Genomic DNA, 24,854 nt, shown 5'->3' with positions numbered 1-24,854 from the left:
TATGCAGCCCACGTGACAAGTGGACACGGACACAGGACACAGGACACAGAACTCAGAGCACAGGTCCGAGGGAGATATACAAATGTAGCCACGATTGCGAGTATGTGCAAATAAATCCACTGACAGATAGCCGGCCACAGCAGCAGCAGCAACCACCACCATCATACCGGACACCACCGATAGAGGCATAGATGAGGGGCATACACCCCACATTCACATGTCCACCCATCCTCATGCACACATGCACACATGCCGCATGCTGCATGCTGCATGCCGCATCCGCATACAAAATGTAAATATTTAATTTTGAAACAGTGTAACTAAAGGGATTTGAAACGCGCGTGGCTGTGGGTCAGTGGCAGTGGCTGGAACTGGAACTGGAACTGGGAGCAACGCGGAAATCAACGCAAAACCCGCAGCATTCGCTGCGGTCCAACCCATCAAGATCTGAGCGGGAGATGGGTAGTTGAAGACATGGAGGGGGGAACCACTTGCCCTCGTTGTGACATGTGAAAAGTGGCAGTTTTCTTTTGCCATACTCCCGTATTGTCGTGCAACATCTATGTGGAGGCAGTTACATATTGGGGCATCAGTCTTGGTTGGTTTCTTTGAGTTTCCGTCTTGGCAGGGCAAAATATGTCTCATCCAGTGTCCAGTTTCCTGTGTCCTTTATCCTCTGTCGATCCGAATTTTTGGCTACTTTACAACGTTTTGCATCGGTCTCTGCCACCCCTGCCCGGGCTGACCACATAACAAATGACATGTGTCCGTGTCCGTGTCCGTGTCTGTGTCCCTTTCCCTTCCTGACTCTCTTCTATTTTTGTGGCAAAATAATATCAAGATAAGCGGGGCATTAGACAAAGCCAGCATACTTCAACTTTGCTCTGCCTTTGCTCCAACTACTGCGGGTGGTCCCTGCCTCAGCCCTGTCCCTGGGGCGTACTTGCCTGAAAGCAGGACCTTCGCTCCGAGTCGATCCTTGGCCCCGCAGAATCCCCAAAAGTTTCCCAACTTTGTTTTTTTTTTTTTTTTTGGTTTTAATCGATTGATTGCCGTGTGTTTAGTTTTTTATGCAGGGCTCCGGCTTCTGCCCTTTTTCAGCCTTTTTCCGTGGGTGTCCGTTCATGTCCGGATAAGATCAAATTGCAAATTGGCTTTGGCTCGTGGCAAACTTTAAATTTCTCTCCCCCAGCCACCTGCCACCTCCCACCTCCCACCTCCCAGTGAAATCGAAGATTTCCTTCGGTTCTTTGGCGTTCCTTGACATCGGACCAAAGAAATTGCAACTGCTGGTGAGGCGGTTATGTTTTAACGGACACATATTTATCTATGTATTATATTCATATGTAAACATAACTGGGTAAGCAGACTCAGAAATAGTTAAAGCCTCTGAGACTTTGCCGAAGTATCCAATGAACTTTTATGCTGCTGAATAAGTTGAAGGAATGAATGCTCAATATTCGGTATATCTAAAATATTTACTTAATCTCTCAATCACAGTTCTTTTAGTTTTAATGTAATTTTATTAAACGCTGAATTCATACACACAAGTACCTGAACAACCCAATTAAGACATAACAATATGGACCAAACAGCAGGGACTATCAATGCAGAAATGGGTAATTATCTAGTGTTAAAAGTGTTGGCAAAGCCCAATATACGCCTTGCGAGCAAACTGCGGTGTCTTACAGCCTGTCACTGTACCTGCTTGAATGTCCTCCAATTGGCTGCTCCACATACCACTGTGTGCACCCGTTGTAGGGTGGAGCCTCGCACATACCACGGGCAGCTTGTAACTTGTCTCAATGCTCGATTTGTAGTTCGTTTTATCAGCAATTCCCCAGATCTGCACACCGGCTGTACGGTGTACACCGGGCTACACAGTGAACATATGCTGCTGAATCTTCGGTTTACACACACATCCTTTGCTTGGGTTGCTCTGGGGTAACTCCTTCCAGCTGTATTGATTTTCAAAGTGAAGCAAGGATTGGCGGTCTTCAGTAGGTTGACCTTCAAATTCCAACTCTTGCACCAAGCTGCCAATACATTGAGGTATTCTTGTACTCCATCAGCTGCCTCATGACGGCCTTTGCCCTCCGAGAAAGTTGCAAGTAGAGCCTTCCTGGGATCCTCCATGTGATGCTCGCTGGGGCGGTGTAGATCAAGGTGCGGACCAAGGCATCGTAATGATTCTCCACACCCTGATCATAAACTGAAGTCCGTCCAAATCTTAGCACTCCTTAGTAAGGTGCAGGAAAGAGTTTTTTGAACTTTCCCAAGGAGGCAGACGTGCCACACTCTACCGAACGCTTTCTGCATATCAATAAAGACAGCATTGCAGTATTCTAGTTCATCAACGGTCATTTATATGTGCTTTACCAATCTGTGCCATGTCCCTTCCGAAAGCCAAACTGGCGATCCTGCAATGTTATGTGTAAAGATTAACGTCATGTAAAAGTACTGCCATAAGAGGCAATGATTTCAGTGTGGCATTGCATACCCTGTCCATGCCAGGATTCTTCTCTTTGGGTAGGGACTTGATGACGCCAACAATCTCCTCAACCCTGGCTGGTTGTATAGGCAAGGACTTTGTAGAGGTGTCAGTGGACTGTCAGAGGTCACTCCATGCTGTTATGCCGTTCCTTATGCTCTTCCTCGTTTCTGGCAATATAGGCAAGTAGTATTGTATTAAGTCGCCTCACAAGGCAATATCCGATAGGACACCGGATAGGAGCTTGTCTGAACGGTTGCCTCTTGAGGGATTTAGTGCATTTTCACTACGAATACCCAGCATCCACTGTGCAATCCACGCCAATCGACGCCAATTTCTGCTCAAACAAGTTGCTCCGAATGTCTCTTAAAGTATTCGTAGGATTCGTTGCACTCTAGTTCGCCTTGTTAGACACATCAGACATCACCCAGCAATAGTCACAATAGTTTCTAAGTAGTTCTCAACGAGTGATAGATGATATGTGTCTGTGCAGTTACATGCTGTAAATATTCTTTGAAGTTCGAAGACATTCGATTCACATCTCCCAGGTCTTGGCTCACAGCTTCCACCATAGTATTAGTCCATTGTTTTCACTACAAACTCTCTTGAACATTATTCAGTGGGTTTGCAGAGGAGATACACAACTTTACAATCTGTTGGAGAATTTCATCTATTGCCTGAGGGTGTGGTGGGTGTGGTTGCCGCCTCTACAACTCTGTTGGATTAATCCAGTGATGGCCATCAAATGTTTTGGCAAAGGTTTAAAAACCGCAGAAACAGCGGGAGATATTATAATCCAGTGCCAGTGGCTGTGTCCTCACAATAATAATGATATCAACAGCAGCAGCAGCAGGAGAAGAAAAAGGAAAAGGAGAAGGAGCAAGGGAAGGACCAAGGACAGGTCACACCTCTTGACTATGCTATGCAAATCCCTGCGCTGCTTAATTTGCTCTGCGTTGACAGCAATTTAATTTCCCAAAGCCATAAAAGTGTAATAAAATTTTCAATTGTAACTGTTGGGCGTGGATTTGGGATGCGCCCTGTGTCCCGTGCCCCGTGCCCCTGCCCCTAGCCGCTGAGATTCGGGGGTTGGCCGGAAAGCGATGCTGGGATGCTGGGATGCTGGGTTGAGAGGATTCTGGATCTGATTTGGGTATTGGATTCGGTTCTGGTGGCTGCACTTGGCAGTGCGCAAAAGTGACGCAGTCGCTGCCAATGACACTGTCATCTCATGCCACCCATCAACCCCTTCCCCACCCGATCAGACCACTGAAAGAGTGAGAGAGAGAGAGAGAGAGAGAGAGAGAGAGAGAAAAATCTCTTACGACAGCAGCAAAATCGGCGGCTGACGCCTGCAACTGGCTGACGGGCTGCCTTTTTGCCTGCCACTGTTCTTGCCTCATCAAACCCAACCCAACCCAACCCAACCCAACCTAACCCACAGACAGTGGCACCCGCCGCGTGGATGCAACCCTCTTTCGCGCATAAATCACAGTGACAAACTCGTCGCATGCAAAGGCGCGGAAAGCGGAGCGCGTGCCGCAGACACTGCCCTGGTGACGTCGACTGTCTGCAGACACAGTGTCCCGGCAGCGAGTGTTCCATGGATGCATATTCATGCTCATTGTTGAATGGTACCCTTGGCGAAAGGTGGCGAGTCCTCTGCAAAGCACTTAGAGCTTGCCACAGACATGATTGCGATTGAAAGTACAACCTTCTGCAGATGTAATGAGAGCAGACCTGCAGATATTCTTTAAATTTAAAGAAAACTCTATGTCTACAAAATTTCCCTAAAGGTCACTCAAAAACACAATTATAAAAGTATTAAAAGTCAACTTAGTTAATAGACAAACAATTCCATGAACTTTTAAGGAACATTTTCATCAACTGTAACTGCGAATGTAATTTGCCTAATTTTGCAAATACAACCAAAATTCCTGCTGTATCTTGCACCACTGTGGCATCTGTGGCACAAGGCTCTGTGCGTTGTGTAACCGCGTATTAAAATGTTCCCATTCAGAATGGCTTGACTTTGACACCCACACCCACAAACACACCCCAGTCCCAGCCACAACCCCAACCCCAACTCCAACATCGAACCGAAGCGAACCAAACCCAACCAAACCGAACCGAACCACTCCCGATCCAGTCCGAACCGATCTGACGGCCGAGAGTATTCAAATGCAATTTGCTGAAAGTGCGCATAAGAATCTCATAAACAAATTAGTCTTGTTTTGGTTTTGGTTTTGGTTTTGGATTGGGTTACACTTTGGCTTTCGGCTTGTGTTTTGCGGAAAGGGAGATAGACAATCTCTCGGTCTCTCACTTTGAATCTGGCAATCAAAGGCTTAGGCTTAAGGTCACTAATAACTTCTTGGAGCGTGGAACGTGCCCGGCACTCGAATGTTGTAATCCCCCACAGACCGAACAGGCTAAAACTTGTCGCCATCCCATCCCAACCCATTCCATGCCCGTCCTCCACTCGACTATTGACAGACAATCAGCCACTTGAGAGAAGCATACGGCCGGGCACGAGAGCAAACAAAAAAGCAAAAGGAAAAGGAAAAAAACAAAAAAAACAAAAGCTAAAGCGAGAGTTGAAATCAAAGCCGAACCGAACCACAAGATATCACAGATTTTCATTATGAAGCATTTAGGCAAACTCCCAGACAACCCATCTTCCCCCACAAAGCTAAAGGGAGTCTCTCTCTCTCTCTCTCTCTCTCTCTCTTTGGCTACATTGTGGTCCAGTCCAGGGGTGGCATGGCCCATTCTTCAGCGCTTTTTGCTGGACTCGCTTCGGGTTGGTTCGTTTCCCCCTCTTCGATATCTCTGCAAATTAAATTAGAAGCTTAATATGCAGCGGGCGTTTCATTTGTTTTGCGGCTAGAAAATCAACGTGGAAAATTAGGCAAACAAAGCTCCGGCAAATCCCAGCGGGTGAAGGATGAGGATGTGGATGTGGTGGCACAGCCCCAAGGCACTCGGCCCAAGTCCATTCGATGCCAGAAGGAGCTTAACCTCTAATGAGGCGCATTACTTCTGGCCGGAGATTTGAAATCATTATACCATCGAAACAAATCCTGCCCCTGCCCAGGCATTTGTTAATTTTGTGCAAACATTCGGATCGGGGGGTAGCCAGTGCCAGAGCCATATCCATCCCATCCCATCCCATGCTTCCCCTGACCAGGGGCATATCAAATATTGACTTTGTGGAGCAATGAAGAGAACACAGTTTAAGACATGAATAAGGCCAGATACTGTGGATACTCAAAGAGTCCTCCTGGATAATTCTCCCGTCGTATTCCCCAAAAGCAGTGAAAGAAATGATTCAGGCTGAAATAATTTACAACTTAGACGCAAAATGTTTATTTGAAAACATCCAAAACTGCTACACATTTGGCATTTACAGCGACGATATTCAGAATAATTGATAAATGGATCGCATAGAAAAGATTATTGGATTGTATTTTTCTAAGTGTTTTATCGCTTCGATATAATGGCCATATCTGCAGATATAGTGAGCCAAAGTTGAAGTTTCCTACAAGATTCCTGATATCCTTGGCATTGAAATGTATTCTATGGCATGGCATTTTTTTAAGGCCTAAGTTTTTTGGGGTTTTTAATTCGGAACAATGACATCTACTGATCCCTTATCCCTAGTGGCAAATGAACAAGTTTTTAAATGACGCTAGGAAATAATTGTTTCGAAAGTTTGGAACTATGAATACAACTCCACTTGCCAACACAATTTTAAAATAAAATATTAAATAATCATATTTTACATTAGTCATACAAATACTCCACAAGACCCTTATTACAGCTCGATTGAATTTCATCGAGCGATATTATTGAAAGTGCCAAAATGTCACGGAAGCTGAGATGCTAATGCTAAGATTAATGCAATTAATCCTTTTCAGGACTTCATTATGAACAAAAACAAGACTGTGTAATAACAAGTAATAATATTAGCAGAATATACCTTGTAGTTTTCAGCTAGAATAAACTTTTTGTTGTTCCTCCACGAAGACATCCTCAAGGGACATCCATACGAGCACTGCCATACTTATAATGAAAGATATGGTAAAATGTTTAGCACTCTCTAAGTAGGGTCTGGTGTTTGATGTTCATGTCCTGCTGTTGCTCCCATCTCTCTCTCTCTCCTTGTCTGTCTGCTTGTGTATGTTTGGCTAAGAAATTCAGGCGTGTGCTAATGCCCAAAAACTCTCTGGCCAAAGATTTGTGCACATGTTTTGGCCAAGTTTCGATGCTGTGCTTTGCTGCCTGAGAGCCTTGGCTTGTGCTTTCCTTTCGCTTGGTCCACAAACTTTTCCAAGAGCCAACTACTGGCTACTGGTGGTCGTCATCATCGTCGACGTCGACGACGACGACTACGTCGGTGTTGTTTCTGCCCCTTAACCCTTTCCATCTCACGGGACTTCTGATGCTGTTTCTGCTGCTGCTGCTGCTGCTGCTGCTGTTGGTTTATCCTGGGGGCAGTTTCGGCCACGCTCGGCTGGCTCTTGGCCTGGTCTTCTGTGTTGCGGCAGCCGGCCCTGCTCTCCGGTCTGCTGTGTAGGATTACAAACTATCTTTTTGTTAGTAATTAGCTGCACACGATAAACGTGACATTATTATTGTTGCCAGTTGTGCAAAAGTTTCGGCTCTGATCTGCTCGGCCGGCCTGGCCCCAGCTGCTGTCTTGTGCCCCATGGCCCCCCACCTGCCACCATCCTGCTGCTGCTGCTGCTGCTCCTCCTGTTGGCTCTTCACTAAGTCTTTGCTTGGCTTGATTTGTGGCCATCGCTGCACATTTGAATTTTTGTGGAGCTGAACTGAACTGAGCTGAGCTGAGCTGAGCTGTGTGGAGCTCCCTGTTCTCGTTGCCGTTTTACAAATGAGCATTTGTTAAATCAAAAATTCAAGTGGCAACGCCGCACTCCGGCGCCAGGCAGACAGACAGACCCCAAGTCATAGCCATAGCCAATGCAGCAGCCAGTGCACCAGCCAACAGCCACAGACAGGGACATCCCAAAGAGAAATTATCAATTTTGAACTTGCGGCAACGGCAGCGGTTCCTCTCTTCTCCTCTGTCCTCCCTCTTCCCTCCTGCATCATGTCTTGTAATTTATGCCCATTTATTGTGTGGTTGCTCCTACCGTCCTGGCCTCATCTTGTGGTTTTTTGTTGTTGTTTGGTTTGTTTTTAAACGGACCTCGGACAGGCGGCGGCAGCCCGTCGCTGCATCTAGAGAGAGCAATCACCAAATTTGCATACATACTAGTATGCCCAGGCTCTGATTCAAATACCGATTCCGCTTCACTCACCCTGAGTGGGGTATTAGTCTCTTGCTCTCAGTCCGCGTCCGAGTCTAGGGTAAATTTCAATTTGTGGTCGCTCTGTGGAAAAGCGGCGACAAATCGCTGTCAATGGCGCCATTTCTGCGGACCCATATACAAATACATATGTATATATTGTATACATAAATGTAGTATGTATTTATGTACATATGTGGTATGTATGATTGTTTCTGCGGCACAAATGTTTTCAAGTGCCGAAGATTGCTGCCATCTTAAAGGAATTCTTCCAGAATTTACTTCCGATCAACCATTTTCGCTATGACTCACAGATGCTAACGATCACTGGAAGATCCAGCGGAACACTAACAGGCTGTAGTTGATAACTATGTATTTAAAGTCCTAATATTGTCAATCACTTTACCGAGATCAGCAGATCAGTTGCTCTGCTATCTGTCTCCCTCTTCATCTCTCTCTTTTTATACCCGGTACTCCAAGAGTAAATAGGGTATATTGTATTTGTGGGGAATAACGGTTGTATGTAACGCACAGAAGGAAGCGTTTCCGACCCCATAAAGTATATATATTCTTGATCAGCATCAAGCCATATCTATCAGATCACCACATTGGGATCCGATTGGATCATTATTATAGCCACAATGGAGAAATTAATTTCCAGTGGCTAAACCCACCCTGTCCCGCAGCTTTTGTTGTTCTTTTCACATTCTCTTACTCACACTCTGCTTCTGCTTCACTCGGCCCCTGCCTCTGCCTCTGCCGACTTTTAACCCACCCCGTCCCACAGCTTATTTTTGTTTTTTTTTTTGTGTGCGGGCGCTGCCTCTGCCGCGAGTCTGTAGTGTGTGGGTCTAGGGAAGGGCGGCGAGCTAAAGGAGCGTGTTAGTGTGAGTAGTGTTGTTGATGTAGATGACAGATGAAGAAAAAATGTAAAATTTGACAAATAACCGCTAAGGTAAAGATGTAGTCCTGAGTGCCGGGTATAAAAGTTGTGACGCGTAAGAAGCGTCTCACACGTCCCTTCTCGTTGTACCTGGCATAGGGATCACGAACTCGATATGAGATTGGTTTAAGGAATTCATTAATTTAATTTAAGGAGTTAGAAAATGAGTCCCACAACTGAACATTTGTTCGTTATTAGGCTGATATGTACTGTCTCCACCATCAGCAATCTTATCCACAGGCAAAAGGCACTGCCGACCGAGGGGCACTGCCGCAAGACGTGTAATCCGATTTACCATGACACGCATAGTTATATAAACTGTAAATTTATAGACACATGCCCATACGTACAACTAAATAGTACATATGTACATATATAAAAGAAAATGTAATAATAATAATAAAATATTTAATATGTATACATACATTAATGTACACCAGTATGAAAAATAGAAACTGTAGAACGTTGTGTTAGTAAAAATCTGATTATAAATATGTATATTGTTTGTCTTAAAGAAAAGGTTTCGCTCTGATCGACCAATAGACGTTTCCCCGTACCCTCTTTTTTATTTGTGTCTTTCTTTTTCATTTTCTTTTGTTTTTCTACTAGAAGCATTTTTGGCTAAATTTGCCCAAATGCCATCGTTAACAACTGCAAAGCAAAGCTGATGGATGGTGGCAAGCTTTGAGCAAAAACAAAACGTTTCCTTTGTGCCAGATTTAACAATGTGCAACAATTCAAAATCACCGGAAGATCATTCAATATATACACACACACACACATAATCGTACATATCTATGGTATAGCTATAGCGTACATCATTTGGGGTATTGTATCTGGATTAATTGACGCACTTTCACACAGAAAAAGAGAACAAGTCCACATCAGATCAGATCATATCGGATCAGCAGAGTATGTGGGGGGAAGGCAGGGGAGGGTTCGATGATTGAGCAAACAAATGTTATTTGTTGTCTCCCACTCCGACACTCCGTCTCTCTTCGTATCATTCACTGGTGGAATTCACTACATCAAAATAATATCGCTTGGCTTTTGAGACTCTCGAGTTAATCTAGAAACGAGCAAACGAACAAACAAACGTACGAGCGGGGGGATGCCAGGACTTATAGCGCTCTGGTTTTGGCTCTTTGTCCTGGACTTTCTTCTCACTGGCTCCCGCCGGTGCCACCGCCGCTCCTTGTCACCGTTGTCATTGGATTGGAGCTAAAAGACAAGAGATCCGCCTGATCGGGCTTGTCGCGCGTTGCATGGTAGGCCTCGCGCTCGCGATCTGGGAACTTGGTGGGCAGATTGGGCGAGTGCAGATTCACCTTGGCCTCGAACCGGACACCGGCCACCTCCACCTCATAGTGGCCGGAGAGTATATAGTCATTGGTCACGGCCAGCTCGCGGCCCTGCTCATCGAAGTTACGCACAAAGCCGAGGCAGACCTGCTTCTCGAACGTGAAGCCGTAGCCGGTGGTGGTGGTCATGCCCACGTAGACGCCGTCGCGGTAGATGGGCTCGCCGCCCCAGCACCACATGTCCACCTCGTGGTCGTGATCGTTGAGCAGCAGCTGGACATACATTCGCGTGACGCCCTCCTCCCGCTGCTTTAGCAGCGCATTGCGTCCTATGAAGTCGATGGGTTTCTGCCGGGGAGAAAAAGAATGCAACGAATATAAATATAAAGTACTCTGCACTCTTGTGCATCCTGCGCGTCATTCTCACATTGAACTTGACACGCCAGCTACGGCCGCACTCCAGTGGCGTGGTAAAGGTATCCAAATCCTGGCCCCAGAACGCGTAGAATTTTTCAATGCGCAGCGCACGCGTTGCATAGTAGCCTGCGAGGATGCATTGGGATTGCAGATTAACAGATTGGTGAACAGACTGCTTGAACGAGCACTCACCTGCATGCTGGATGTTGAACTTGTGCCCGGCCTGATACAGCCTCGAGTAGACGTGCAGCGCATACTCGTTGGGTATGTACAGGACGTAGCCCAGCTCGCCCGTGTGGGTGATGTTCAAGACACGGATGCCATCGGCCAGGCCCACATCGAGTTCCTGCAAAGAGTTCAGAGAAAATGAGCATCAGTGCAGCAGCAGGCACCACTCTCACAGCATACACCACCTTGTAGGTGAAGAAGGGAAAGTTCTTGGGCGTGAGATCCGTGTCGGTGAGTTCGGAGAGCAGGACGCGCGAGTAGGGGCCCAGGATGCAGATGGCCGTGTACATGGAGGTCACATCCGCCACATTCACCTTGGCCCGCAGATGGTCCGGCATGTGCTTGCGTATCCAGCACATGGAGCGCGTCTGCTGAATGGTGGGTGCAATCATCATGTAGCTGAGGAGAGACGTAATGCATTTGGGATTAGAACGAGTGGGAGCCAAAGCCAAAGGGCAGAAGGAATTGCTCCTCCATTGCTCACTGTCGCTCCGAAAGCCTGGCCAGCGAGCAGTCGTTCTCGTAGCCACCGTTGTGATTCTGCATGCCCGTGTGTATGATGGAGCCCACGGCCACGTCCACATCGTTCGAGCAGAGATATTGGAGCAGCTCGACGACCTCGTTGCCCTTGGACCAGAAGTCGTACTTGGTGAAGGAGCTGTAGTCGGCAATGCCGACACGTTCGCGGCACGCTCGATACTCCGATGCAACGTGGTCAAACCACGGCGGCTTGCCAAATGTCCGTGTCTGGGCAATGCGGAACCGTGGCAGACCAAACTCATCTATAGATGAAGGGATACAAATGACGGATTACAGATTGCAGATTGCAGATTACAGAAAGGACTGTGACTGACTGTGCACCCACCTTGCTTGTCCTGCTGGTCGAAATAGTTGGCACGCTCGTAGCCCATTGACTGGCCAAAGACGGCGCCCGCTTCCTTAAGCTGCGGATAGATGGGCGACATGCGCAGGTTGCGTCCCGTCTGGAACTCCTCGAAGGGATAGTTGATCTCGAAGTGCTTGCCGGGCGCCTCCTTGCAGCGATCGCGCAGGAACTTGCGATTGTTGTGCAGCCCCAGGAAGCGGCTGATGTCGAGGATGTGCAGATCGAGATAGGTGGAGCCCTTGGTGATGAGATCGGTGAGGACGCGGCCAATTCCACCGGACGCCGACACGCCCATGGTCTTGTTGCCTGCGGCCACATAGTAGTTCTGGATCTCCGGCGCCTCGCCCAGTATCCACTTGCAGTCGGGCGAGAAGACCTGCAACGAATTGGTGAGCCTGTCGAGGCTGGCCTGCCGGAACGAGGGCACGCGCACTAGCAGGGCGTCCAGCAGCTCGTGGAAGTGGTCCCAGTCCGGCGGAAACTGGCGCGCCGTCTGCGAGAGCGGGATAACCCCATCCTCGTACACCATCTTCGCCTCGCGCTCAAAACCGCCGGCCAGGATGTGGCCCTCGCACTCCCGGAAGAAGATCCTCCCATCAAAGTCGCGCACAAATGGTGTGTTTGGGTCGAGGCCGTCTATGGGTTGGGTGTGCAGATAGTGGTGCTCCACCGCCTTCAGGGGCACCTTCACCACCGGCTTGGACAGTGTGCCCACCTCGCGGGCCCAGAATCCGGTGCAGTTCACGAAATACTCGCAGTCCACATCACCGGCCGTAGTCTCCACCCGCTTCACCTTGCCGTGCTCGCTGTGGATCTTCTTGATGGCGCAGTGCTCAACGATCTGTACGCCCAGGCGACGGGCCTCGTCCACGTAGGCGTGGCACACCAGATGGGGATCACAGACGCCGTCCTCGGGTATCCAGAGACCGCCCTCGATGCCGTCCAGCGAGAGCAGTGGGCAGTGCTGCTGGCACTGCTCGGGCGAGAGAATCTCACAGTTCATGCCCCAGGCCACGGCCTGGGATTTCATGCGGTTAAACGAGGTCATCCGGTCAAAGTTACGGGCCAGGTTGAGGCTGCCCACCTGCCGCCAGCCAGTGGGCAGGCCGCGCTTCGTCAGTCGCTTTATTAGATCGATCGAGTACTCGGCCAGCTTCAGCTCCGTGTAGCTCGGCTCGAAGCGGCCGGCCAGGCCGCAGGCGCTCCACGGCAGCTCCCCGCCCACGCGGTCCTGTTCGATGAGCAACGTCTCGCCGCCCCAACCCTGCAGACCCAGGTGGTAGGCCACCGAGGCTCCTGTAATGCCGCCGCCGCAGATGACGACACGCGCCCGTCCAGGCAGTTGGCCAGCCAGCTGCTCGCTCAGATCGGGCGCCTGCTGGGGCTGGAACTTGCGCTTTCGTAAGACCTGCTCATCGGCGGGATCCGTGTGCCCGGTGGCAACACTCAGTGTGCGTGTGGACACGACACTGCGGCTCCCCACATGTCCTCCGGCTGGGATCGAGCGGCACAGGCCACCGAGCAGCACCCTATACATGGCTTTCGCTCTCGATCTCGCTCACGCTCCCGCTAGCAACTCGCCCGGCGTCCAGGTCCGGGCACTTCCCACTGCACCCACGCGCAGACACACACATACACGCGACGAGCGCAGGTGTCACTAGACCCCGAAATATCACAACGCACTCGGACTCGGACAGGGATTGATGGACACGAGGTGGGAGATGCTCCTGGTCATGGAACGGGATCAGTTGATTGTTTGGGTCTCACTAGTGCTGGGGCGGTGCGAATCGCTAGCAGCTGCTAAAAGTGCCACAATTAATTAACAAAATATTACTAATATCACCCCTGGGTTTGTTTACGTTTTGCAAGCAGCTGTTTTTGTGACCGCAGAATTATCGATAAAATATACCGAAAACCCCTGAACAAAGTACCGTAAATATACCGATGAAAATCATATTGCTCGGCTTTGATGTTTCTGTAATATTACTGCAAAGATAGAACTCTTAGCACTTAACAAGCAATTTTATTAGATAGACAATTAAATTGTCCACAAGATTGGTTAACTTTGCTTCAAATAACCTTTAAACGAAAACGCACAATGCATGTATTGCATTCGAAGGAAATCCATTGGCAAAATAAAACAGGAAGTACTTCGAAACAGGGTGGCAGGGCTAGGATTTAAGGCGAAAAGCCGAGCAATAGTGGCGCCACCTGGTCGGGTTATCCGGGTATTCGAGAGAGAGGATCGATCAGAAGAGCGGATTCAATCCACAGAGGGAACCCCGGAGCCAGCTCACCCATACCCCCAATGGAATAAGAGCGGCAACCAGCCCGAATCAGGCCATAGTGGAAGCCAGGGGATCCGGAATCAGTGAGTCCGCTCCAAAGGGAGATAGGCATATTGTTTTTGAAGTCGCTAGGCCTCCTTTATTTAATCACATCCAATTCCCCGTCCCACGGCATGCAGGAAGAATAACGAGAAGGTACGTGTGAGACGCTTCTTACGCGTCACAACTCTTATACCAGGCACTCAGTACTACATCTGCACCTTAGCGGTGTTTTGTCAAATTTTAAATTTTTTCTTCATCTGTCATCTACATCTACAACACTTCTCACGCCAACACGCTCCGTTAGCTCGCCGCCCTTCCCTAGACCCACACACTGCAGACTCGCGGCAGAGGCAGAGGCAACGCCCGCACACAAAAAAAAAACAAATTTAAGCTGCGGGACGGGGTGGGTTAAAAGTCGGCAGAGGCAGAGGCAGAGGGACGGCAGAGGCAGACGCCGAGTGAAGCAGAAGCAGAATGTGAATGAGAGAATGTGAAAAGAACAACAAAAGCTGCGGGACAGAGTGGGTTTAGCCACTGCAAATTAATTTCTCCATTGTGGCTATAATAATAATCCAATCGGATGCCAAATTGGTGATCTGATAGATATGGCCATTCCCTACGGAATGGCGTTTTTAGTTTTCTTTTATCTTCAAATCTGTAGGTTGGGGAGGTTTTCGCCATTTTGCGGGTGGCGGAAGGGGGCGGGGCGGGGCTTATTCTTGAAATACACTGGTTTCAGTGTGAGCATACGACAGTCTGGAGCCAAAATTTGGTGGCTCTAGCTTTTATGGTCTCTGAGATCCAGGCGCTCAACAAGACGGACGGACGGACAGACGGACAGACAGACATGGCTCAATCGACTCGGCTATTGATGCTGATCAAGAATAAATATACTATATTTACCTATACTTTATAACGTTTCCTTCTGTGCGTTACATACACCGTTATTCCCCACAAATACAATATACCCTATTTACTCCTCGAGTACTGGGTATAAAAAGCCCCAAAGACTAGAAAATAATAAATATATGTCTGTGTAATTTTGATTATGTATTTAATTATCCGCATTTACATATTTCAGGTATGGTGGGTTCGTCGGAGGGAGACCATCGACACCTCGACCTGGTCCACGTCTGCGGACCCAGTCCTAGGATGACTGGCTAGCCGGCCTTGCCTGAACACCAAAAGGTTTGTAGCACACAGCACGCCACCAGCAACAACCAATATCGGGCTGCGAATAGGATAGGATAGGAAAACTATAAGCCACGCACTGCTTTTCAGTTAAAGATTTATTTATTAACCACCAACACCCAAAAACTTTATGGATATTTGTTTTTTTGTACAACTTTTGTTAAATTGTGTTTAAATTGTATTGGAACGGGCATGCGTAAGCAGTTGGCTCGTTTCACAATCAAATTAACAAACGTAAATAGCACACAAATATGAAATTGCATTCGAGAATTCATCTAATTGTAGTAACTGTATAAATGTATGTATGTTTTATGTATGTATGTATATAATGCATTGCCTGTGTGTGTGTGTTTTAACATATATATTTTAATTAGTTTTGGTATTTATTTTGCTCCAGATTGTTTTGGTTTCGTCCCGTCTCTTGCTCCAGCCGAACAATCGTATTCGTTTTGCTCGGGGATCAATTGCATTGCCTATCAACAACAAATTGAAAGTGTGTGCTAATCCATGTACTATGTATGTACATAAGTACGAGCACTCGCAGTTTACATCGTGCCGAATTGGTGATGATGAAACGGAACTTAAATTTGATATTTTCTGTGTGTGCACTGTGAATGCTCGGGTGTGGGGTCGGGACGAATGCGCTTACAACTAAGTAAATCGAAAATAATTGCCCTGGTAGAGGGAGCTTCGTGTTGGCTTCGTATCGGGGCCCAAGATCAAAATCAAGCCCAAAATGAAGACTTGTCAATCCGCAAACAATAGACAGAGACAGGATAAACCAAAGCGAATACAAAAATCAAAGGAAATCATTACTCGTACTACCAGTAATACGTATACGAGCAGGTGCGGGCGGTATGTGGTGTTAGAAATCGGTTTCTAATATTTATCGATTGCTCGCTCGATTGTTCATCGGTAATCATAATCATAATAGCTCTAATAATGGTACATAATCATAATAAGTAGTGTAATATATATTTCATAGTATATAATCATAAGTTCATACGCAGCATTGTTAATACATACAAGTTAATATAATTTCTTTGCTCCTTGCTCCTTGCTTCTTTCTCTTTTGCTCAACTACCTTCTAGCATCTATCCTCGGATATATTCGGATCTGATCTCGATAAACTATAGATCGAACATTCTGTAGTCACACGAATATTTTTACAGTGGGTTTATGTTAGTTGGGTATAGTTGGGGGCGGTGGCTCCATTCTCCGCTCTAACCATTTCACATGGGTGGGCCATAAAATGGTTCAATATGGAATAGTAATTGTGTTTTGTATTTGCATGTCTGGCAATCGGTGAGTGTAAGCTGAGAAGCCAAGAAACTAGCGTGGCATTATTTTAAGACATTCTTTTAGGCATTTTCCAATTAGATTGGATAGCGAATGCGATACTCGTCTTAGTAGGTGCTCTTACGGCCAAGTGAATATACATACATATTTATCCTATTTAGTCTATGCTAGATTATATTTGGTCAACAAGTGAAAACCCAAAAGACAAGAAGACACCACAAGGGCGGTTTCAAGTGGCTTTAAGCATGAAAAAAACATAAAAAAGAAGAATGCGAAAAGAGAATATTAACATGGATCATTTGTAACGGTCTTTTTACTAATCGAATTTCAAAAGTCCGTTTATTCTGTGTCTAATTGTATGTAGATTATACATGTATCTTTGATTTCTTACATCCATGCCAGCTGGCGGCACCTATCGGAACGAACTATCTGCTCGTAAAAAGCAACAGAAAGCGCCACTTTGCGCTTGTAGGTTTCATACCGTTCAGCTTTTGACCGCATCGTGACCGATAATTCACCAAAGGCCAAAGTGCAAGGGATATCGAACTTCAGTTCTTATCTTTTTCTAAAACCAGATAACATATTGAACAATTTTAAAATGCGAAACGTACTGTACTGTGTACACCCATGTGGACACCAAATCATCTCTTCGTCATCAGACGGCAAAGCTTATTCCCAACCAACTGCCTGGACTGTACATGTGTATATGTATGTGTGAGGGTTTGTATGTGTGTGTGTTGGGTGTGTGCCAGGATTTTGAGGACTTGTCACGTTTGTCGACTAAGAGGCTAGGCCTCTATCTAATGTATAAGTACAAATAAATCAATTAGTTTGCAATTTTTAGTAGGAGGGTGTTCATTTCATTAAGTTTTTGTTTTTTAATTGTTTTTTTAAGTTTTTTTTAGGTTTTTTGTTTTGTTTTTGGTTAACATTGGGATTGGCACATTATATTACATATCATACAAAGCTTTGCATTCGTATTTTCTCCACATATTTTTTCACCTCCAATGCTCAATTTTCGCTCTACACACATTTTCTCAACGAAAACACAGAAACTCCGTCTGTGGTGGGGAATAAAGACTAGGGACGTGGAGTGAGTGAAAGAAAGATTTCATTTTCATGGAGTGTGTTGTTAGTGTTGGATAAGGCCGAAATAATTGAAAGGGAACTTAGGTGAATCCTTTTCTTTCACAATTTTTAGGGTTTTGTTTAGGGTTTTCTTTTCACTTGCATGGTTTTGTTTCGTTTCGTGTAATAACATGTAACCGCTTATCACATTCATCAAACTTGCTCAATTCTCTAAATACACTTGTAGTCGTAGTCGTAGGCGTAGGTTAAATATACATACAATACAATACAATACAATATATAGATTTTCTGTCGTACAATAACCTTGTAACAAGAGTTAACTAAATGGTTTCGTTTCGTTAATAGCACAGTGTAAACTTCTTCGCATTCATCTTCCTCATTCATCATTCATCAATCATTTATCATCTTTGGGCACATTCACATTCACAAGTATTTCGATTTCGATTCAATTGTGGGCAAAAAACATATCGTAATATGTGTAGGGGGGGATTCATGTGTTCTGTAGTGTTACATTTCCATTGTTTCTTGTTTCACTTATTTTTTATGTTTAAGGTATTTTAAAATATGCTTTGTAAGTATCTTTTTGCAACAACTACAATACATACAAACTTCAAAATTCGGGTGCAACATAAACGGTCTGACCAACGCACAGTTTGTTTCATTTCTTCTTCGTTTTGTTTCTATTGTTTTTCATATTTACTTTCTATTTAGTGTACAACTATATTTATGTATGTGTATGTGTTTGGTGTGTGTGTGTGTGTGTGTGTGGGTGTGTGTGTGTGTGTGTATCTATATGCTTTGGCTACTTTTCTTCTTTAGCAGAGAAATGGCAATCAAATCTAAGGAGAACTCAAAACCAAAACAAAAAAAACAACAACAAAATAGTTTACATAGTTTACAAAGTTCAACAAGTTTCTAGGTAGTTTCCATCAGCCCTTATAAATATACATTAATATATCTATACATATATAGATTTGTTTGTGTATTTGTGTGTGTACCTTTGTGTCTGTGTGTGTGTGTGTGTGTGTGTGTGTGTGTGTGTGTATATATAGTATATCATCCGGTAGGGGTGTTTCATTGTTTGAATTTCATACATATCTTTCTTATTTTCTTCCTTTTGTTTTATATGTATTCGTAAGTAGTACTTGGGTTTGCTATAACATTTACTTATCCAACTATTTTTTTCAATCGAGAGTTCGAGTTACGAGTTCAAGACGCCTATGACATTCCATGACATACCGAAGGAGAGGCTCCTCCTTTACTCTTTTCCTTTCCTTTCCTTTCCCCTTCTTTCTTTTCGTTTCCTTTCGAGAAATAGCAATTGGTTTTCCTACCTCCCTCTGCTGCTCTTCTGCTATTTTTATTCTTTGAAAATAAATGCTTTAGATTTACCTTTTCCTCACCAAAAAAATTAAAAAACAAAATAACACTGCTGCAATGCTCCTGAATCGCCACTGAACTCGTATTTCTATAGAATCTTTTTGTACTCCCCCCTCGTATATGCATATTTTATATTCTTTGTGGGGCTTTTTGTTTTTAATGATTTAGCGATTTACTCTGTGTTGTTTGCTGGCTTGATTTTTTTTAAGAGGGGGAATAAACATCGGTTACTTCACACTGGTTACTGGCTTACTGGTTAATTAGTTTGCTAAGCTATTAGGTGGAGAATCGGAAACTCATGTAAGTAGTTCTCTTGAAACGTACGATTGTTAGGGAAGAGAAGAGGATTCTTGTTTGGGTCGGGGACATATTTACGGGATTCTTGTTATTGGATGATTATATTTGTGTATGTATGTGTACTGTGTGTGTGTGTGTACCGAGGGTACAGTGCATTCCATAGTCATCATGAATCATGATTCCCCATGCCAGTGACTGCATGCCTGGCTCCACCGTATCTGCATCTGTGTGTAGTTTCTGTGTGTGTTGTGTGTGAATTGTGAATTGTGAGTGGTGGTGGTGGTGGGGGAATCTAAACTTATCGGTGTACCGTTATTGTGTGGCTAGCACAAAAATACCTATCAAGTGTATTTTCATTTGTTTATCAGTTGTTCTTTTTTTGGTTTCGTTTGTTATTAAAAAAAAAAAACACAAAAAATTACATTGAGTTTGAGAGGGGAGCCAAGCCTCGACCCTTTGCTGTTGCTGTGGGTAGCATGGCCTTCACCCCCCTCCCACTCCCACCAGCCCCTAAGTAAAATACACATAATATGTAATCCTTCATCATTAGCTCCTCCATTAACATCATCATCAGCACTATCGGATGAGCGTGTTCCATTTCATTTTCATTTTCATCTTCATCTTCATAAAGATCTTAAATAAATATAAAGCACAAAGTGTTTGACTTTCCAGTTTGAATTCTAGTTGATAATTACTACACAAAACATATACATATGTATGTATGCTTAAAGGCATTTACATACTCTATACATATGCACGTATGTAGTATATAAATATATGTATGAATGTTTGTTTGTATGTAGGTATATAATATATTCTATTAACCGTCTCAAGAGGCTTGTGTCTATGGGTATGTGTGTGTGTGTGTGTGTGTGTGTGTGTGTAAATACATTATATAATTAAGTATATATGTATTTATGTGTACATTTATGTATCGACTATGCTTCGTCGTCTTCCATCTTCCATGTTAATCTTCAGCGATGATTCAACCATCCACCGAACATCGGATCTGTTCATCAGATGCCGATTGATGCACTTGCAATCATTTATTTAACTTGTTGTATTTTCTTTTTGGTATGTATCTGTCGGTGCTCTCCTCCACGCCCTGCGACCTGTGTAAGACAACAGGCCACAACTTAGGCATAAAATTCCGTTTTTCCTTGTGTCTTATAGGCCTCCTCCTCGATTTTGTACATATCCATAAGCTATGAAGCGGCAGCGTCACAAACAAAAATTCAAAGGATATTTCCACACAAAAAATATATAAGCAAGATACAAAGAGAAGAAGCATATGTATGTATATTCGTGTGCGTGTGTGTGTGGATAAATATAGATAAAGAGAGAGAGAGAGAGAGAGAGAGAGAGAGAGAGAAAGAGAATTTGGTTAACTTTTGCTTTCGGTTTTCTTCAATATTAGGGCGACACAGCAAACGATAAATGATAATGCTTAGCGGGGCGTGGCAGATCGGGGGGCGCTTCACACAAACAGATAGAGAGAGACAGAGAGAGAAAGAGACACACAGAGAGAGATATATAAATAGAGAGAGAGAGAGAGAGAGAGAGAGAAAGATAGGGAGTTCGATAACGGAGTTGGCAGATGTGGGTATACAGGATTGAGGTGGGTACAGTACATCAAAGGACACTTTCTATAAGCTCGTCAACAGGAGGATTTTGGCAGAATAGATATTGTCTGTATGCATGAAGTATATAGTGACACACACAGAGTGAAGGACGCGGAGTGACACAAAAAAACACACACTGAAAAGCATATAAAAAGCACAGAGGGTAGGGGAAAGCAAATCTAACAAAATGTTTGAACAAACAAAATATTATCGAAAATCTATCGAAAAATAATGAGTCACCCAACGGATCTCCGTGCGGATCGTGGGCAGATCGGACGGTGTGGAATGCAATGCCAATCCATCATGGCAGCGTTGCCGGATTAGACAGAGGTACAGCCTGACGTGGTTCCGTTCCCCTAGGCTCCATTCTATTATTATTTAAATCAAATTTAAAAACAGGCACTCTAATTTGCGTTCATGATTCTTGGAATACTTTATATTTAGATGGAACGAAAAATCACAAAAGTTCACATCTACATCTACCATTGATTCTACCAGTGGGATGTTTAAGGAATACGTGGTATAGTAAGCACCCTCATATTTGCTCAATGAATCATCGAAACTCCCGCAGGAGTCAACACTTCCAATGAGTTCCACAACACGGACTTGGATCCACTTAACAATCTTCTCAATAAAAAATTGAAACAAAAACAGAGTATGACGCAGGAAGGTGGCGGTGGAGGGGGGACAGGCAATCGATGAATTACAATAGATAGATAGATATATATATATATACGACTACTATATATGTATATACGAGTATAGGAAATAGTTGGTATAGATAATTACATCTTAGCAGTTAGTTTGAAAGTTTAGCAGCTACTACGACTGGTTACTGATCGATTATTGATACAGATTCAGATACAAGTTGGGTTGGGTTGTGGGTTTTGCGGTTCGATTCGATTCGATTCGATTTGATTCAATTTGATATTTGATATTTGATTCGGTTAGGTGTGGTTGTGGTTCATTGGTTATCGTTATCGTTATTCATTATCGGAAGATGCATCCCCAGGGCCGCTACTCCGATACTCCCATACTCTCTCACAGCACTGCACTGCACTCATCTCATCTCATCCCATCTGATCTGATCTCATCAATACGGATACGATTATGATTACGGTTACGGTTACGGATACGGATACGAATAGGGATGCATTTCTTTATTATTTCTTTTTCTGTTCGTTCGCTTTTAGTTGTTCTATGTTTTTGCTTTTATCGTTTATCGTTTATGGTTGATCGCTCTCTAGCTATTCATGGTATGGTAGGTATAGTTGTCTAAAGTACAGTCTCAATACTGGTAATAGTGTCGGTTTCAGGTCGTGTTTCGTTCAGTACCTTTTGCACATCGGTACTAAATTCCTCGACCTGTTTCGAGTGCGCCAGCTTCAACTTCTCCATGGCGCGTCCCTGCTTAACGCCGATTTGCTGCAGAAGAGAAAGACAATGGCATGGGTCACAAACTTGATTCTATAAAAAGTTTGGTGGATTTCTTCTACTTACCTTCTTTTCCTCCATGAAGCGCTTGACATTATTCTGACGCTTCTCGCGCAGACGACGATCCTTCTCGTTCTTGGTCTTGAGTGTCTTGTCGTTCTGTACCTCCTTGGCGGTATCCGCCGAAGTTTTGGCCTGCTTGGCATTCAGTTCCTTCAGATCCCTTCAGATGCGAAACGAAAAAGATTGCATTAATCCAAGGAAGAATGGAGGATTGGTGCGCGTCATACCTGGCATGACGATCCTCTAGCTGCTTGATCTGGGCAGCCTGTACGGTCAGCATGAGGGCCTTCATGGCGTCCTGCGAGTCCTGGACATGCTGGCGCAGCATATCCCACTCCTCCTTGCGGTGGCGGGCAATCATGTCGGTCCACTGCTTGGTCTGGTCGTTGATGGCGTTCTTGATGTTCGCATCGTTGCGAATGTCGTCTTTGCTCTTGCCCTTGATCAGCTTGTCGATGGCCGCGTTCTGAGTCTTCTGGACGGAGGTGCGCTCCTTGGCGTGCTTCTTGCGCAGCGTGTCCAGTTCCTTGATCTGCTTCTTGCCTACCTTCTGGAAACCCTTCTCCTGGCGCAGCGACTCAAGCGTGACTGGCTCAAAAACCAACGGCGGCTCCTTCTTCTCCTCCTCCTTGGCCTTGCCGGCATCCCGGGCGGCCCCGCCGCTCTGCTCCTCGATGCCCAGGGCCTTCATCTGCTCGTTCTGCTGCTTGGCAGCGCCGGCAAAGCCGCGTGGATCCGACAGCATGGCCATGAAGTCCTCAAAGCCATCAGGTACGTAAATCTTCAATTCGATGTTCACAAACAGCATCGGCAGCGACATCGGGAAGTTGGCCTCTGTGCGCAGCGACACGTGGCGATATCCCGGCTGGAGTCCGTCCAGCGGCAGGATCCGCTGACCGATCATCTTGCCACTTTCCTCATAGACGCCGAACCGCAACACGGCCAGATCCGGCAGCACCACCTTGCGGAACACAAACGGGTCCTCGTTGTAAACTGGATTCAAGCCGTTGTTGGGCACCAGACGGGTGCGGAACTCCTTCTTCACGGTGTCCGAGGGCAGACCAAACATGTCAACCTCCACGTAGGTGCCCACCTTTTTGTCCGACAAGAACTGTCCGGCAATCACCTTCACCGAGCACATGGCCGCAATCACACCGTCCACGGGTGCGTCTGCGAACGGATCGAAATCCTTGTCCGCACGCCGCATAAAGTCCGGCTTCAGCAGGTATCCACATCCGCCATTGTACTCGAACTTGCCCTGATTCAGCTGCATAGGCAGATCGGAGGTTTGGAAATTTAGCGACACCATCTGGCAGCCGGCATTCCAGAACACCTGCGGCATGTAGTTCGAAGAGTCCGCCCGGGTGCCCTTCGGATAGATGCGCGACATCTGGCGCTTGTTGTAATTGACAAAATCAATGGAGCTCTGCTTCAGATAATTCATGCCCGCCGATTCCGCAAACGAGGACATGTTGTGGGCAATGTTCTTCTCTGTGGGTGGCAAAGAAACGCATATACGAAACAATCGGTTGAAGACTCATTTTGAAACAAATTTGAAGGGCATTGACAACTCGAACTTGATCGTCCTTGTCCATGATCATTACTTGTACACAGGGCATTGAAATGCCAAATAAAATGACTAATGGTATCTATCAGACCACATATTCTGATCTCATCGAAGTTTTTTTAAACCTAATCCATCAATATCGAAGAATTTTCGACTACAAAATAGTGGGTTTCCCAACGAACCTCGAGGATCTATCATAAGTGAGCAATTTAGCACAGAAGTCACCTAACAAGTAATCGATAAATACACATTCCTATTCCTATCGAACTATATCAATGTTCTTATAAACTTAATGGATAAAATGTCAATACGATTTCGATAAGGCGTCGATAAAATATCGATAACATATCGCTTACCAATTGCCTTATCGAAGCCCTGGAACTTAATGGGCTGAGCATAATTGACCATCGATGAGAGCCATGGATGTACATTGGTGGTGGAGCCACTGTAGTTGGCAGCCGCTGCCTCAGCCTCGGCACCACCACCACCCTCGGCAGCACCATCAGCAGCAGCTGCCGCCTCGGGTGCTGGTGCGGGTGCGGCCGCAGCCTCTGGGGGCTTCCCGGCACTGGCGTCCTCCTCGGGATCATCATCGGTCTTCAGTTCGCCCTTCAGCCACAGCTCCAGCTCGACCTTCTCTACGTCGGGTTTCATACGCTTGTTTTTGATGAGTATCTTCTTCTTCAGCTTGCATGGCGGCGGCAGGGGCAGTCCCGGATCCAGCTGGAGGGTGAAGGAATGCCAATATCCATGAGTGGAGTGAGTGATTCGGCTGTGGAGGTGCACTTACCGGATGATCTGCGAGGGGTTCCTTCAACAGCAGCTCCCCGAAAAAGTCATCACAGTATTTGGCCAGCTTGTATTGCTGGGCCCGATTGCAATGATTCTCAAAGGACAGAATCACCGGATACTCGGACGAGACAAAGGCGCAATCCGCAATGGCCTGGATGCAGTCCTGCAGAAGCCAACACGTTCAGAAAGTGCACACACATTTGTTGGGT

The 24,854-nt window shown here is 45.6% G+C and overlaps 2 protein-coding genes across 8 annotated transcripts in view; both read right to left on the bottom strand.

Moving 5' to 3' along the window:
* Positions 1-3,525: 3,525 nt before the first annotated feature.
* The window catches only part of LOC117590859 (1-phosphatidylinositol 4,5-bisphosphate phosphodiesterase), a 31,861-nt gene continuing 10,532 nt past the window's right edge, over positions 3,526-24,854 (bottom strand). For 6 of the 7 annotated variants that reach the window (XM_034283859.1, XM_034283862.1, XM_034283866.1 and 3 more), the window contains 6 exons: positions 24,644-24,808; positions 24,210-24,576; positions 22,514-23,777; positions 22,290-22,446; positions 22,125-22,214; positions 19,997-20,372 (listed from right to left, as the gene is read on the bottom strand). In XM_034283859.1, coding sequence (XP_034139750.1) covers positions 20,304-20,372; positions 22,125-22,214; positions 22,290-22,446; positions 22,514-23,777; positions 24,210-24,576; positions 24,644-24,808 — 2,112 coding nt within the window. In that variant the 3' untranslated portion in view covers positions 19,997-20,303. Of the gene's footprint in view, positions 3,554-19,996; positions 20,373-22,124; positions 22,215-22,289; positions 22,447-22,513; positions 23,778-24,209; positions 24,577-24,643; positions 24,809-24,854 lie in introns of those variants that run through there. The other variant, XM_034283864.1, reaches the window with a different exon arrangement.
* LOC117590862 (pyruvate dehydrogenase phosphatase regulatory subunit, mitochondrial) lies at positions 9,324-13,413 on the bottom strand. The gene is made up of 6 exons (XM_034283872.1): positions 11,561-13,413; positions 11,180-11,477; positions 10,881-11,094; positions 10,660-10,813; positions 10,478-10,593; positions 9,324-10,398 (listed from the first exon to the last, which is right to left on the bottom strand). The coding sequence occupies exons 1-6, from the start codon at positions 13,116-13,118 to the stop codon at positions 9,913-9,915; spliced, it is 2,826 nt and encodes a 941-aa protein (XP_034139763.1). The 5' UTR covers positions 13,119-13,413; the 3' UTR covers positions 9,324-9,912.

Source organism: Drosophila guanche, unplaced genomic scaffold, assembly GCF_900245975.1.
Source record: "Drosophila guanche unplaced genomic scaffold, DGUA_6, whole genome shotgun sequence".
Lineage (NCBI taxonomy): Eukaryota > Metazoa > Arthropoda > Insecta > Diptera > Drosophilidae > Drosophila > Drosophila guanche.
The sequence above is the reverse complement of the archived record's forward strand: the minus strand, read 5'-3'. Positions and strand labels throughout refer to the sequence as shown.